Source organism: Chiloscyllium plagiosum, unplaced genomic scaffold, assembly GCF_037043375.1.
Source record: "Chiloscyllium plagiosum isolate Xiang-an unplaced genomic scaffold, Cpla_swu_hap1 HiC_scaffold_37, whole genome shotgun sequence".
Classification (NCBI taxonomy): Eukaryota; Metazoa; Chordata; class Chondrichthyes; order Orectolobiformes; family Hemiscylliidae; genus Chiloscyllium; species Chiloscyllium plagiosum.
Genome location: NW_028270175.1, coordinates 25,322,569 through 25,338,202, shown reverse-complemented (window position 1 = coordinate 25,338,202; position 15,634 = coordinate 25,322,569). Strand labels below are relative to the sequence as shown.

At 42.5% G+C, this 15,634-nt stretch overlaps 2 protein-coding genes across 4 annotated transcripts in view; one reads left to right on the top strand and one right to left on the bottom strand.

The window, feature by feature from the left end:
• The window catches only part of ano11 (anoctamin 11), a 49,122-nt gene that overhangs the window by 2,765 nt on the left and 30,723 nt on the right, over positions 1–15,634 (bottom strand). For all 3 annotated transcript variants that reach the window (XM_043675747.2, XM_087980480.1, XM_087980481.1), the window contains 8 exons: positions 13,504–13,615; positions 12,147–12,201; positions 11,289–11,386; positions 7,801–7,937; positions 6,659–6,864; positions 4,965–5,107; positions 802–892; positions 206–340 (listed from right to left, as the gene is read on the bottom strand). In XM_043675747.2, coding sequence (XP_043531682.1) covers positions 206–340; positions 802–892; positions 4,965–5,107; positions 6,659–6,864; positions 7,801–7,937; positions 11,289–11,386; positions 12,147–12,201; positions 13,504–13,615 — 977 coding nt within the window. The remainder of the gene's footprint in view (positions 1–205; positions 341–801; positions 893–4,964; positions 5,108–6,658; positions 6,865–7,800; positions 7,938–11,288; positions 11,387–12,146; positions 12,202–13,503; positions 13,616–15,634) is intronic.
• The window catches only part of LOC148139783 (uncharacterized), a 93,041-nt gene that overhangs the window by 64,061 nt on the left and 13,346 nt on the right, over positions 1–15,634 (top strand). The window lies entirely within an intron of this gene.

Here is a 15,634-nt window from a genome sequence, read left to right as displayed (position 1 = left end):
TCCTCTGAAATCCCCAGGATTTAAAAACCCAACATGAGGGGTCAAACTAAATGTTTTATGATTTACTCTGATTCATATCCAACTGTTTATTCTCTGTTATTATGGTCATGTATGTGAGGCAACCACTTTTATTTAATAGTTTGCTGTCTCTAGCTGACAAACAGCTCTATCCTTACTAACCAGGATAAGCCAAATATAGACTCACCGACAGATAAACATCCTGGTTATCTGCTAATGCCTGCTTCGCCAGATACCGTTCCCGTTTCATTTTCACTTCAAGGGATTCTGGAATATCCGGTACCATCCAGTCAATAATACGGAGAATAAAAAACACCACATGCTGCAGAACCAAAGAACAGCAGCTCAGTAGCATGAACTAAACCCATCTGTACTTGAAGCAATAGGGTATAGTGGGACTTTGAAGAGAGTAACTAACAGGTGATAACAGAAGAATAGTATACTGTGGAGGAACACTCAAGCAGAAACTTCAAGCGAAGAGCATCAGAAGAGTATCCCACAGAGAAGGGCTGTAGCTAATGGAGGTTACCAGAATATGATCGATACATGTGAGATTTTGTTTTCACTTGACAATCATACGTTTTTTTCAAGTTTGCTAGGAACACGCAGATCCATGTAAAGTTATTGCATTTCAGAGAAGTAACTGATTTGTAACGAGATGCCTGTACCTTGACTGTGACATACATATAAGGACCCAACATATCCACTGGGCATTAGGACAGGATTAAGATTACTAATCAAAAATAAATGATTCCTTTACAAAGATTCTTGCCACTGCTTTACCTCAAAGGCAATGATGAATCCAAGTCGAACAGCCAGCAGCTTCCAGTAGAACAGCATGAGATTTCCATCTGGATCACGGAATGCTTTGTACCTGTCATGAGATAGAAACCATGTGGCACTGCAAGACAGAAACAAGCTGTCCCTTGTGTTTATGCTCTACATTGTCAGTCATCTTAATCCCACTGTTCTAAATCACATTCAATTCTTTGCCTTCATGAGCCCAAAAGACATTGGAACAAAGGAGTCTATTTGGCCTATCAAGTGTGCATCACCATTTAATGAGATTATGACCAATCTGATCATCTTCAAAAATCCGAGGAAGGGTCACCGGACCCAAAACACCAACTTTTATTTCTCTGCACAGATGCTGACAGACCTGCTGAGCTTTTCCAGCAACTGCTGTTTTTGTTTCTGATAATCTTCAACTCCACTTTCCTACCTTTTCTTCACAATCATTCATTGCCTTACTGATTAAAAAGGTCTCATCTCAGCCTTGAATATACTTATTGACCCAGCCTCTCCAGTAAAGAATTGTACAGGTGCACTATCCTTTGGGAGATGAGAAATTTCTTCTCATCTGAGTCTTTAATGTGTACCCCTAATTCTGAGGTTATGCCTTCAGGTCTCAACTCCCCTGAGTATCATATAGGTATTTTTAATCAACCGGTTCAGTGACGTTAAAACCACCTCTGGAGCAGATAGTTCTTGAACCAGTCCTAATTCAGAGATAGGGGCACTACCACTGCACCTCACATGTCCTTCTAAGAATCTTATATCTATCAGTAAGGATAGTCACTTTTTGCACTTTTATTATGATCAATTATTTCTTTTACAAATCACTTTTACAAATCGTATACTTGACAAGCCACCTTTAAGGAGAGAAGACAAAGACTAGATACCTAAACACAAACTGAAGGCCTTATTTTAGTTTAAAGACTAGAAATATTCCTCAATCTTACTCACCAATCAGCTGCTTTCCATCGCTCCACTGCTCCCATTCCTTCAACCACCCAGCTAACTTATTCTTAACGTGGTCTAAATAGCACATAGCTGATAGTGGAATGCACAATGTTAATAGGTTTCTCCTGCTCTGTCCTGCTAAAACACTGCATCTGAAGTCCATGTCCCAATGTTCCAGACCTTCAGTCATTGAAATCACCTGTTTGCATCTACTCTGTCTCACCCCTTCAAAACTTTAAAGATCTTTATTTAATCTCCTTTGCTTGAAAGAAAAAGATGATTGGAGGCAGATGTTCGCAGGTAAAGGGACGGTTGGAAAATGGGAAGCCTTCAGAAATGTGGTAACAGAAAGCATATTCCTGTCAGGGTGAAAGGGAAGGCTGATAGGGAATGCTGGGTGACTAAAGAAATTGAGGGTTTGGTTAAGAAAAAGGAGGAAGTATATGTCAGGTACAGACAGGATAGATCAAGCGAATCCTTAGAAGAATATAAAGAAAGTAGGAGTATACTTAAGGGGGAAGTCAGGAGGGCAAAACGGGGACATGAGATAGCTTTGACAAATAGAATTAAGGAGAATCCAAAGGGGTTTTACAAATATATTAAGGACAAAAGGGTAACTAGGGAGAGAATAGGGCCCCTCAAAGATCAGCAATGCGGCCTTTGTGTGGAGCCACAGAAAATGGGGGAGATAGTAATGAATATTTTGCATCAGTATTTACTGTGGAAAAGGATATGGAAGATATGGACTGTTGGGAAATAGATGGTGACATCTTGCAAAATGTCCAGATTACAGAGGAGGAAGTGCTGGATGTCTTGAAACGGTTGAAGATGGATAAATCCCCAGGACCTGATCAGGTGTACCCGAGAACGCTGTGGGAAGCTAGCGAAGTGATTGCTTGGCCTCTTGCTGAGATATTTGTATCATCGATAGTCACAGGTGAGGTGCCGGAAGACTGGAGGTTGGCAAACGTGGTGCCACTGTTTAAGAAGGGTGGTAAGGACAAGCCAGGGAACTATAGACCAGTGAGCCTGACCTCGGTGGTGGGCAAGTTGTTGGAGGAAATCCTGAGGGAGAGGATGTACATGTATTTCGAAAGGCAAGGACTGATTCAGGATAGTCAACATGGCTTTGTGCGTGGGAAATCATGTCACACAAACTTGATTGAGTTTTTTGAAGAAGTAACAAAGAAGATTAATGAAGGCAGAGCAGTAGATGTGATCTATATGGGCTTCAGTAAAGCGTTCAACAAGGTTCCCCATGGGAGACTGATTAGCAAGGTTAGATCTCGTGGTATACAGGGAGAACTAGCCATTTGGATACAGAACTGGCTCAAAGGTAGAAGACAAAGGGTGGTGGTGGAGGGTGTTTTTCAGACTGGAGGCCTGTGACCAGTCGGGTGCCCCAAAGATTGGTGCTGGGCCCTCTACTTTTTGTCATTTATATAAATGATTTGGATGCGAGCATAAGAGGTACAGTTAGTAAGTGTGCAGATGACACCAAAATTGCAGGTGTAGTGGACAGCGAAGATTACAACAGGATCTAGGCCAGATGGGCCAATGGGCTGAGAAGTGGCAGATGGAGTTTAATTCAGATAAATGTGAGGTGCTGCATTTTGGGAAAGCAAATCTTAGCAGGACTTATACACTTAATGGTAAGGTCCTAGGGAGTTTTGCTGAACAAAGAGACCTTGAAGTGCAGGTGCATAGCTCCTTGAAAGTGGAATCACAGGTAGATAGGATAGTGAAAAGGGCGTTTGGTATGCTTTCCTTTATTGGTCAGAGTATTGAGTACAGGAGTTGGGAGGTCATGTTGCGGCTGTACAGGACATTGGTTAGGCCACTGTTGGAATATCGCGTGCAATTCTGGTCTCCTTCCCACCGGAAAGATGTTGTGAAACTTGAAAGAGTTCAGAAAAGATTTACAAGGATGTTGCCAGGGTTGGAGGATCTGAGCTACAGGGAGAGGCTGAACAGGCTGGGGCTGTTTTCCCTGGAGCGTCGGAGGCTGAGGGGTGACCTTATAGAGGTTTATAAAATTATGAGGGGCATGGATAGGATAAATAGGCAAAGTCTTTTCCCTGGAGTTGGGGAGTCCAGAACTAGAGGGCATAGGTTTAGGGTGAGAGGGGAAAGATATAAGAGAGACCTAAGGGGCAACGTTTTCATGCAGAGGGTGGTACGTGTATGGAATGAGCTGCCAGAGGATGTGGTGAAGGCTGATACAGTTGCAACATTTAAGAGGCATTTGGATGGGTATATGAATAGGAAGGGTTTGGAGGGATATGGGCCGGGTGCTGGCAGGTGGGACTAAATTGGGTTGGGATATATGGTCGGCGTGGACGGGTTGGACCAAAGGGTCTGTTTCCGTGCTGTATATCTCTTTGACTCTAATCCTTTTATATTTGTATTACTTCATTCTGGGCAACATCCGAATGAAACTTTGCTCTAGTGCCTTCAATTTCCTTCCTCTTTATGCAGTCTGTAACTGCATATAGTAGTGTACTCCAATACAGGCTTACCAAGAATCATCATCACATTTGACTTGTAATCTCAATATTCAATATTCTCCTTTAATGTTCTTTTCAACTTGAGTTTTTGCTTTAGTAAACCAGAATTCCATTGACCAATCAAATGACAAAAGTCAATTAAACCAGTTACTTTCTGTACTCTTTCCCCTGAGAACTGCCTCCATGGCAGATTTGGATGTAAGGGCTGGTTGAGTTCAGCCAGTACCCTGTCTTTTACAGACAACCAAAGGGATATGCTGTTTGATATGATCCACCAAAGTCTATGATGTATGCCGTAAAAATCTGGTATCACAAAACTACTGAAACTGTGTCCACTTGCCACCCTCTTCCCTGGCTTGATTCCAAAGTGCAGATTGCATCACTCAAGCCATGACATCCCCCAACATGTCACTTCCTGTCCCCAGATTCCATCCTCTGAGCACTCCTGTTCCTCCCAGTACCACGAAATACAGGATTTACCTCTAATCCAGGAAAATAGTCTGGTGTCTTGGCAGGATTGGGGCATTGGGCAGAGGTCTCACTCTGACCCTCTTGGTGTGGCTTCAGTGTAATTCAATCCCTAGTCCCAAAGACATAGGTCATTTAAAACTGTCAAAGCTCAAATATTATTGGAGTTTGAAAGAAGCCCACCATCGGTCTGATGGGGAACACTTAGGTACCCTACGTTAGTCTTACCTGCATGTGGTATGATTACTTTGCACATAGCTATTGGGAGCATATGCTAATGTAAAGTTTATGTATCCATCCAAGTGAACATTGTATTCATACTGATAGAGCAGGCGGGGCAAGAATTCAGATGTAAATGCAATCAGGAAGGCCTGGAGAGGAAAGCAGAATGGAACTTAGACAGGAATCAATGGAAGAGGAGGATTATGTCACATACACAAGACAGGTTCAAATACAACTACAAACATAAGCTGGGTATGCAGAGTACAGAAACAGTAAAAGATAGATTTTTTTCAAAGTACCTGAATTGTTCCTTCTTAAGTTGGCAATCTTAGAGATATTTTTATAAACAAGAGTGTGTGAATATTACAGCTCAAGACTGACTAATTCCACTAAACAATTTCCTACATTACTAAAATTACTGAAAAAAAGGCATGCTATTGAAGCTGGTCTTGTACTCATCTGGACAATATTGCAACAATATCTAATTTCAAAACAAAATACAATTTATATTACTCCAGAGAGGCTGGTATCCTATCACCAAGTCATTCTTTACTTGCACTGATCGAATTCCCTCAGAGGCAGCTCTCAGAGTGAACAGGATGTCTGATACTCCTATCCAACCAGGTTAACAGCCCCACTCAGGGAACTCATATTCTATGCTGTCCACCTGGCTGGCCTTGTTACAATCACTATATTCCTAAATGCAAATCTCACAACACTGTGCCCAACATTACCCATGATGCTGTTGTTGGATAACACTTACTAAACAAACTCAATTGTGCTAAGAAGTATACTAACAAGATTAGGAAAAATGTAAAATATATTTGTTATAAATAAACTTAAGATCACGCTACAAACTTGTGTTAAGATTGCCAAGTACCAACAATGTCTACAGTTTCACTCATCATGCTCCTCACAGCTTACTTGTTTTGGCAGTGATCCTTGATCTGTGCTGAATTAACTGATCTCATCCAGGGCAATGGAAAAGTTGTTACAATTGTTCTGAATGATCCAAGGTCATGAAGGAGGCAGAAACTAACTCTGGTCCCTGTTTCTGATTACAATGCATTGGTGGCACTCCCATCCAAGTCAGATGATTGTATTTCAAGTTCCCCTTCAGAAACTGGAGTATAAAGTCTAGGCTGACATTCCACTGCAGTACTGAGAGAGTGCTGAACTGGCAGAATTGTAATCCTTTGGATGTTAAACTAAGATCCTGCCTGGTCTGTCTGATAGACGGGGAAAGATTCCACAGCACTGTTGCATCCTGGCCAATATTTAGTCCATAACCAACATTACTGAAACTGAGTGTCTGATTAATATTTGTGGGAGCTTGCTATTTGCAAAATGGCTACTGCTCTCCTTATCTTACAATATTAGCTACATTGCAAAAACATTTAGTAGCTGTAAAATCCTATGGGATGCCTGGAAATCATGAAATGCACTGTAACAATGTAATCTTATGTGGGTACACTGTGGGTGGACAGGATTAGTGAAACCCTTGCTAAGACACTCCAAATTCATTTTAAAAATGTCCAACAGCTGGAGGTATTGGGGTCAGTAAACTGCACGCCAGCAACAATCCTTCCTTCAGAAGAGAACAGAAGAAAATTGACAGAGAAAGGATGCAGATAGGGAATCAATGATATACACTGGATTCCCTATATTGATATTAACTGATATAGTTCTTTGATACTCACATTAATAATGACCGAGAGCTGAGCCAGTGCTTCAAGGATATTGAACCAGACTCCGATGTCCTGAGCACGCTCAGCCACTGGCCTCCGGTATTCACACACAAACTTCTGAGCATCTAGACGAATCTCTACCCAGTTGTTAAGTAAAGCAAAAAGAGGAGCCAGTGGGAAGGCAGCCACAAAGATGGTGATGAAACCAAACTGTAGGACTGGCAAGAGAGAAGGGATAGTATCAGGAACCTCAGAATCCTATTTGTTAATGCAATCTCCGCTATACCTCCCTGACGTACTGTGCATATCATTGAGATGGTGCACTATGCTGTTGTGAATACAAATTTTAACACCACCTTTTTATTTAATTATATGTCATTTATACAGCCAATCTGTTATTATCATTATGACAAAGATATTGCCTGTTTACAGTGTATCATAAACAGTGACATAATATACTTCAGATCAATATGATCATTCTCACACATGATAATGTCATCTCTGCCCTGTGCATTACTATATACCACCTAATACCAGGAAAATCCTGCTTAACATCATGTATTGTCACTGGTTATGATATCAATTGATTTGCTAGCATTCAGATTCATTCTGAAAGGGACATATTCATTCTCTCGGAATCTTTTCATGGGTTGTTGGAATATACAGGCAGCAAATTGCAACACATTGTGTTAATGATACAGAATGTGATTCTGGCAAATTGTTTATTGTATGAATTAACACAGAATATTTTATTAGCCCTATTATTGGATATCATTTGCTTTAATGATTATCATTATTAGTCTGTCATTGTATGCGTTTGGTATTACTGAGCTGAACTAGCGACCATCAGATATGACTGGAAACCGCTAACTATTGTTGGTTATCATTGTGACTGTTAATTACTGAATATCTTTAATACTAAGAGGAACTGAATATCACTACTGTTAGAGATTGCTGTAGCTTTCACAATTTATCACCCCCACCTCTGGCTATCAATCCCATGTTGTTCTAAAGGTACTCCTCACTAAATTAAAATCATGGTTGTAATACACAAGGTGAATGAACCTGTGCAATTCTATTTCTATTTATTGCTGGATTTATGAATTTCATTACGATACACATGCTCAGAGGTTAAAAATGCTCCATTCACTCACCCATTTCTAGATACTCATCAAAGAGGCCTTCAGATGGAATGAGTTCATTGTCATCCTCCCATCGCTTGGGCTCTTGACAGATCTGAGAGCCCCTGACAATGGCCAGTTTTCGTTTCTGCCTCCAGGCCTTTAGCTTCCTGATAAATGCACCCAACAGCAAGCAGAAAAAGAACCAAATAATTTCAAAAAGAAATTGTGTGAGCACTGAAAGGAAATGAATTTGCAAAGGAATGGGACTGACTGGGGACTGTGGTATAAATTGCTCTATAAAACGAAAGTCATCAACTGTGTTGCAGCTTTTAACTGCATGAAAGCTTTTCATGATTGTGGGTTACTCAATGCTCCATCACCAACTGCTTTGGATTGGCTACAAAAGCCACTAAGTCGAGAGTGTGTTGCTGGAAAAGCACAGCAGGTCAGGCAGCATCCAAGGAGCAGGAGAATCGATGTTTCAGGCCACAGGCCTTTATCAGGAATGAGGCTGGGAGTCTCAGGGGTGGAGAGATAAATGGGAGGGGGGTGGGGCTGGGGATGCAGTAGGTGGATGGTGGTGGGGTGAAGGTGATAGGTTGGAGAGGAGGGTGGGAAGGACAATTGACAGGTGGGACAGGTGAGCTGGAAGGTTGGAACTGGGGTAAGATCAGGGGAGGGGAAATGAGGAAACTGGTGAAATTCACATTGATGTGCTGGGGTTGAAGGGTCCCGAGGCGGAAGATGAGGTGTTCTTCCTCCAGGCATCAGGTGGTGATGGGGTGGTGAGGGAGTGGCAATGGAGGAGGCCCAGGACCTGCATGTCCTCGGCAGAGTGGGAGGGGGAGTTGAGATGTTTGGCCATGGGCCAGTGGGGTTGATTGGTGCGGGTGTCCCGGAAATGTTCTCTAAAGCGCTCTGCAAGAAGGCGTCCAGTCTCCCCAGTGTACAGGAGACCATATCGAGAGCAACGGATACAATAAATGACATTGGTGGAGGTGCAGGTGAAACTTTAATGGATGTGGAAGGGTCCTTTTGAGATCTTGGATGGAGGTGAGGGGGGAGGTGTGGGCGCAGGTCTTGCAATTCCTGCAGTGCCAGGAGGGGAGGGTGGCTTGTTAGGGGGCATGGACCTGACCAGGTAGTCACTGAGGGAACGGTCTTTGCAGAAAGTGGATAGGGGTGGGGAGGGAAATATATCCCTGGTGGTGGGGTCCATTTGTAGGTGGCAGAAATGTCGGCGGATGATGCGATTTATGTGTAAGTTGGTGGGGTGGAAGGTGAGGACCAGGGGGTTCTGTGCTTGTTATGGTTGGAGGGGTGGGGTTCGAGGATGGAGGTGCGGGATGTGGATGAGATGCATTGGAGGGCATCTTCAACCACGTGGGAAGGGAAATTTTGCTCTTTAAAGAAGGAGCCATCTAGTGTGTTCTGTGGTGGAACTAGTTCACCTGCGGTGGAGGTGGAGGAATTGGGAATATGGGATGGCATTTTTGCTGGAGGAAGGAGGGAGGAGGTGTAATCTAGGTAGCTGTGGGAGTCGAGGAGTTTGTAAAAAAATGTCGGTGTTGAGTCGGTCATTGTGGATGGAGATGGAGAGTTCCAGGAAGTGGAGGGAGGTGTCAGAGATAGTCCAGGTGAATTTGAGGTCGGGCTGAAATGTGTTTGTGAAATTGATGAACCGTTTGACCGCCTCGTGGGAGCATCAAGTGGCGCTGATGCAGTCATCCATGTAGCGGAGGAAGAAGGTGGGGAGTAGTGCCAGTGTAACTCCGGGAGATGGACTGTTCTACATAACTGACGAAGAGACAGGTATAGCTGGGGCCCATGCAAGACCCAGCTATGCTTGTATTCCCAATTACTCCGCCTCCGCCATATCTGCTCCCAGGAGGACCAGTTCCACCACAGAACACACCAGATGGCCTCCTTCTTTAAAGACTGAAATTTCCCCTCCCACGTGGTTGAAGATGCCCTCCAACGCATCTCATCCACATCCTGCACTTCCACCCTTGAACCCCACCCCTCCAACCGCAACAAGGACAGAACGCCCCTGGTCCTCACCTTCCACCCCACCAATCTCCTCATTAATCGTATCATCCTCCATCATTTCCGCTACCTACAAATGGACCCCACCACCAGGGATATATTTCCCTCCCCACCCCTATCCGCTTTCTGCAAAGACCGTTCCCTCCGTGACTACCTGGTCAGGTCCAAGGCCCCTAACAACCCACCCTCCCCTCCTGGCACCTTCCCCTGCCACCGCAGGAATTGCAAAATCTGCGCCCACACCTCCTCCCTCACCTCCATCCAAGGCCCCAAAGGAGCCTTCCACATCCATCAAAGTTTCAACTGCTCATCCACCAATGTCATTTATTGTATCCGTTGCTCCCGATGCGGTCTCCTCTACATTGGGGTGACTGGACGCCTTCTCACAGAGCGCTTTATAGAACATCTCCAGGGCACCCACACCAATCAACCCCACCGCCCCGTGGATGAACATTGTAATTCTCCCTCCCATTCACGCCTGGAGGAAGAACGCCTCATCTTCTGCCTCGGGACCCTTCAAACCCAGGGCATCAACATGGACTTTACCAGTTTGCTCATTTCCCCTTCCCCCACCTTACCCCAGTTCCAACCTTCCAGCTCAGCACTGTCCTCATGACCTGTCCCACCTGTGGATCTTCCTTCCCACCTATCTGCTCCACCCTCCTCTCTGACCTATCACCTTCATCCCCACCTCCATCCACCTATTGCATTCTCAGCTACCTTCCCCCTCATCCTACGCCCCTCCCATTTATCTCTCCACCCCCAAGGCTCCCAGCCTCATTCCTGATGAAGTGCTCTGGCCCAAAACGTCGATTCTCTTGCTCCTTGGATGCTGCCTAACCTGCTGTGCTTTTCCAGCAACACTCTCTCGACTCTGATCTTTAGCATCTGCAGACCTTACTTTCTCCTACAAACAACCCTCAGACAATCATAGCCAGATACTGGCATCCTACTGCATCTAAGGCGAAGATATGTTATTGTAGTTTATCAGCAGTCTCTATGTCTAGGCTGGACAATATTTCTTCCTCAAGATTAAAAAATTCTTCAGAACTTGTCTTGATATTAGAAGTACTGTACAGTCTCAGTGCATGTACACTTTGTTGTATAACCCTCAGAGCGGATGCAATTGTTCCATTATTTCCGTTTTTCACATCACCCAAGGATTACCCAAAGATGAAGGCAAATATCCACACGGAATACAGTACTGGGCATTAAGTACATCAATCATGAGCATTTAGATAAATTAAACATTCTTCAGTCCCCTGGTCCTTCTAAATTTCAGTTTTGTTTTAGCTGCATTTCAAGCCTTCCCTCACCTTTCCATCGACATTCTAATTTTACCTTTTTTCCATGACTAACACTACAGAGATAATTTGACTGCTTAAATGTAGGGTACAGAATCTCCCAATGCCCTATCAAGTTAGCCCTGGTTTGACACTGGCTATGATAAGGAGCTGGAAAAGTCTACTCACGGGATGGCAAACTCCTCAATATTGCCAATTATCTGTTTCCCCACCATGATTATGAAAAGTTGCTGAGCAAGTTCAATCAGACACCCTCCTGAGCCACACTGAGAGAAACAAAAAGGACACGTCAATTCACAGATATCGCAGTCACTTTTATGATGCGGTATTACAATGGACAGATAGCAGTAAGAGCGAGAGGGGTAAACAGCAGAAGTATAAATAAATATCAAGATCAAAAAACATTTGCATCTGGAAGTTTTGCTACAATTATGCTAAAGAGAGGTTTCTGGGAAAGATACAAATCTCCCTCTCAATGTTCCAGTGAAATTGTCCCCCCTCCACCCCATCAATCCACATTACACTTTGTTTTCTTCAGAATCTGAGATGCACTCATAATCCATAATTACTCTGGACTGTTCTCATCATCAAGGAATCCAATGTGCAATCAGGAATTCAGGCCTATTCTAACCACCTTTACTCTTTCAAACTATTCTCATCTCTGAAATGTAGCAGGGAAAAGATTGAAAACATGGATAGAAAGCAGAAAATGCAGTAAACATAGAAAAGATGTGTCTCTTTAATAAAGTCAAGGTACCTAAATGTGTCAAGAATGACCACATATCAGGGAGTTAAAAAGAGAACAGTCTCTTCAGTCCAGTAATTTGGAGCATTGACATGGCCCATCAACTTCATGGAATGAGAAACAGTCAAAAAAAAAAGTGGGTTAAAAAAAATTGAGAGGTCCAACAGGGGGAATGTATCACTTTCTCTATAATAATAATCCACACAGTCACTATCTCACAAAAAGGAGAGGGGGTAGCTTGTCCAAAACAAATGATCTTCTCCAGATGATCTGGTACTTACATCCTCATTTCTCATCCCAAACAGTTTTCCATAGTGTCCTGGGTAACCCACAAACCTTAGCAAAAACAAATGAGAAATTCTTAGAAACATTCCACATTTGACCTCAACTTGCATTTAAATTTGACATTTGCTGGAGAAGTGATTAAAATCCTCATCCTTTTGTTTCTAGCCAGCATAATTTTTAGCAAGTCTAGTGAACAGAACTTTGCGAAATGTAGAATATAAACAGCAGAGTTTGAAATGAGCTGTAAGGAAGGTGGGAGACTGGTCTGGGGAATATTGACATAATTGAAATAAAAAACAGAAAATGGTGGAAATATTTAGGTAATGCAACATTAGACAGAGTTAACATTTCAGCCTTTCATCAGAAATCTGAAAAGCTAGAGCTGGAAGTCAAGCCAAGTGAAAGAGTGGAAGGTGGGAAGAGAAACTAAAAACAAAGTCGGTGATAGAAGACAGGAGAGATTAAATGATTAAATGAGCGCTAATTGTGCAAAGTCAAAAGGATGGTAAATTGTAAAGGTGCTGTGGACCCCTCATTGGGGTGTGGAATCTCCAGCTCCAATGGTACCCAGTGAGCTGTAAGGAGGCCCATCTCTGTTGAAGCGGCAGATACTCCATGCAGTAGGGATCAATCAAGCTGCTGACAAGATGCCAAGGTTGCACCCAAGGTCCTTAATTATTTAAATTGGCTGCTCACTTTGTGTCAGTCAAACCCACCCCTGGGAAACTTCTCCAGAAGTCAGAATGCATCAGGGAGCTATCTCAAAATAATACCCCTAATTTCCCATCAGCTTGCCTTCAAACCTGCCATCCAATACCTGGAAAATCTCTCCATGTCATCTTATACATCCAAAAGCATTATATAATGTGACTTAAAATTAAAATGTTGAGAACTTAGGTGCTTTTTTTGAATTAGGAAACAAAGGTGAAAGATGACAGAAGTAGCGATTTGGTGAAAGCAAGTTTGGTTCCAAAACTACATAGGTTATATGAAGAAGTGAGGACTGGGTGAGATAAGGAATTCCACCAATTTTCAGTATGGTTTATAGTGAATCACTATGGAGTAAGACATTGTGTGATTAATATTGATTTCAATGCAGTAAGAATGAAGCAAAGACATGTAAGACAGGGTGTATGGGGTGTAGGAGGACCAAAAATGTGATCAAAGCTTCCTTACATCCTAAAGTTTTCAGACACTAACAAGTATATTCAAATCTTTATTAGGTATGTCTTTCAATTCTGGGACATTCTCACTTTGTTTGAACATAGAAGCCCTGGAAAAGAGCCGGCAATTATCTTTAACAATCTATGCCATCTCATTTTAACCCTACAATAATTTGCATCTGTATCTCACCTTCCTTTGACAAATGCCACATAGAATGGGGAGGAGTAGAAGTTAACAAACTGGAACACAAACACTTTAAAAGTGAATGCATCTTCAAACTGTGTCTGTGTGCGGTGCATCTCTGCAGAAGACAGAAAAGCAAGTAACAATAAGTAGTCTAACCACAAGAATAAACACAGGTTTTGTAAAAAATGTGTTTGTGGGGTGATGGCATCACTGGCAAGGCCAGTGTTTATTGCACACCTCTATTTGACCTGGAAAAGGTCAAGCACCTTCCTTCTTGTTCTACTGCAGTTATGTGGTGAAGGTACTTTGGAATGCCCAGGATTTTGTGTCAATGAAGGAACAATGACATATCTCCAAGTTAGGATAGTGTGTGACTTGAATGAGAACTTGGTGGTCTACGATTCTGCAAGTGATAGAGTTTGCAAGTTTGAAAGATGTTGTCAAAGAAGCCTACACAACTTGTAGTGCAGACAGTGTTTACTGTACATTGGAGATGAATGGAGTGTAAATTAAGTGTTTTTTTGTTGTTTTGGATGGTGTTGCCGTTCTTAAATGTTGGAACTGCAGACATCCAGTTCAAGAGTATTTCATCATACTCTGGATGGGTGCCTTGTAAATGGTGGAAGTGGCTCTCAAAAGTCAGGAAGTATCTTTCTATCGAACACTCAACTTCTATCTGTTCTTGTAGACCCAGTATTTATTTGCTGGTCCTCCTCAATGGGAAACCCCATTATTTAATGGTGGTCTTTCAGTGATGCTACTACCATTGAACGTCAAAGGGAGGTGACTTTTTTCCCTCCTGTCAGAGATGGTCATTGTTTGTTACTTGTGTGGCACAAATGTTACTTGTCACTCATGAATCCAAGCCTGAATATTGTCTAGGCCTTGTTGCATATGGTTATAAATTCCAGAATTTATAAAATGGCTAAGTTTTAAAATATCGCTATTAAATGAAGATAAAACAGAATACCCTAAAATCATACTGAATTCTGCCGAGAGGAGACCCATGTGAGTTGGTTAATAAGGCATGGAGACCCATAGAAATCAAGGGCCAGTTCCACCCTTCGAGACAAAAGAGAAACAAACTCATGTTTTGAGATCAGTTTCTGCAGAGGAAGACTGAATACTGTTGCTATTCAAAGGGAAAGACTGTTTTGAGGTAACCACACAGAATAGTGATAATGGATTTCCTGTTCTTTGCTGCTGGAAGTTTGTTCAGTTGTGCTTCAGAGACTGAGTGATGGGAATTTTAAAAAGACAATGGAAGATTCAGTCTAGTATGGCAAGGAGAAAGGATCCAGTTCAAAAGCCAGGAGGCATTTGGAATTTTATCTACAAGGTAACATATCTGCTGAAAGTGTGGTATAATGTAAAAATGCAGCCTAAGGTTTTGGCTTACATTAATTAGTTAATCAGGAAAATACCTTTTCCATAGTCTAGTATATTAGTTGTCAACAATGTAATGTGTAATTGGTAGTAATGTGTAATTGTAGTTTGTTTGTTATTATAGAAGCCTTAAGATGTGAAATCCTATGGTGTGATAGTTTGGTCACTGGGAAATTCATATTGCTTAACTGTTAACAATCCTTTGAAACAATTAAGGATGGCACATCCAAGGTAATGCTCTCTGGGGCTCTTGGCAACAATGCCTTGGACCTGAAATGACTGGTCTCCAATGACCAGTTCAATCCTCCTCTATGCTAGGTATGGCTCTCATCAGAAGATGGTCATTGGGAACTGGGGAACAGTTTGACTTCCCTAGGTCTCCTTGATGTCCCACTTGCCTCAATGACCTGATGCTAAATGCAGTCAATCTCAACTACTTCTAGAATTCGGATCTTTTAGCCACATTTGAACCATAGAGTCATATAGCCTGGAAATAAACCCTTCAGTCCAACTCGTCTGCACTGGCCAGATATCCGAAACTGTTCTAGTTCCATTTGCCTGCATTTGGCCCATATCCTTCTAAACCTTTCACCATTCATATACACATCCATCTGTAATTGTACCTGCCTTCACCACCTCCTCTGGCAGCTTGTTCCATACAAACATCACCCTCCGTGTGAAAATGTTGCCGCTCAGGTCCTTTTCAAATCTTTCCCTTCTCATCTTAAACCTATATCATCTAGTTTTG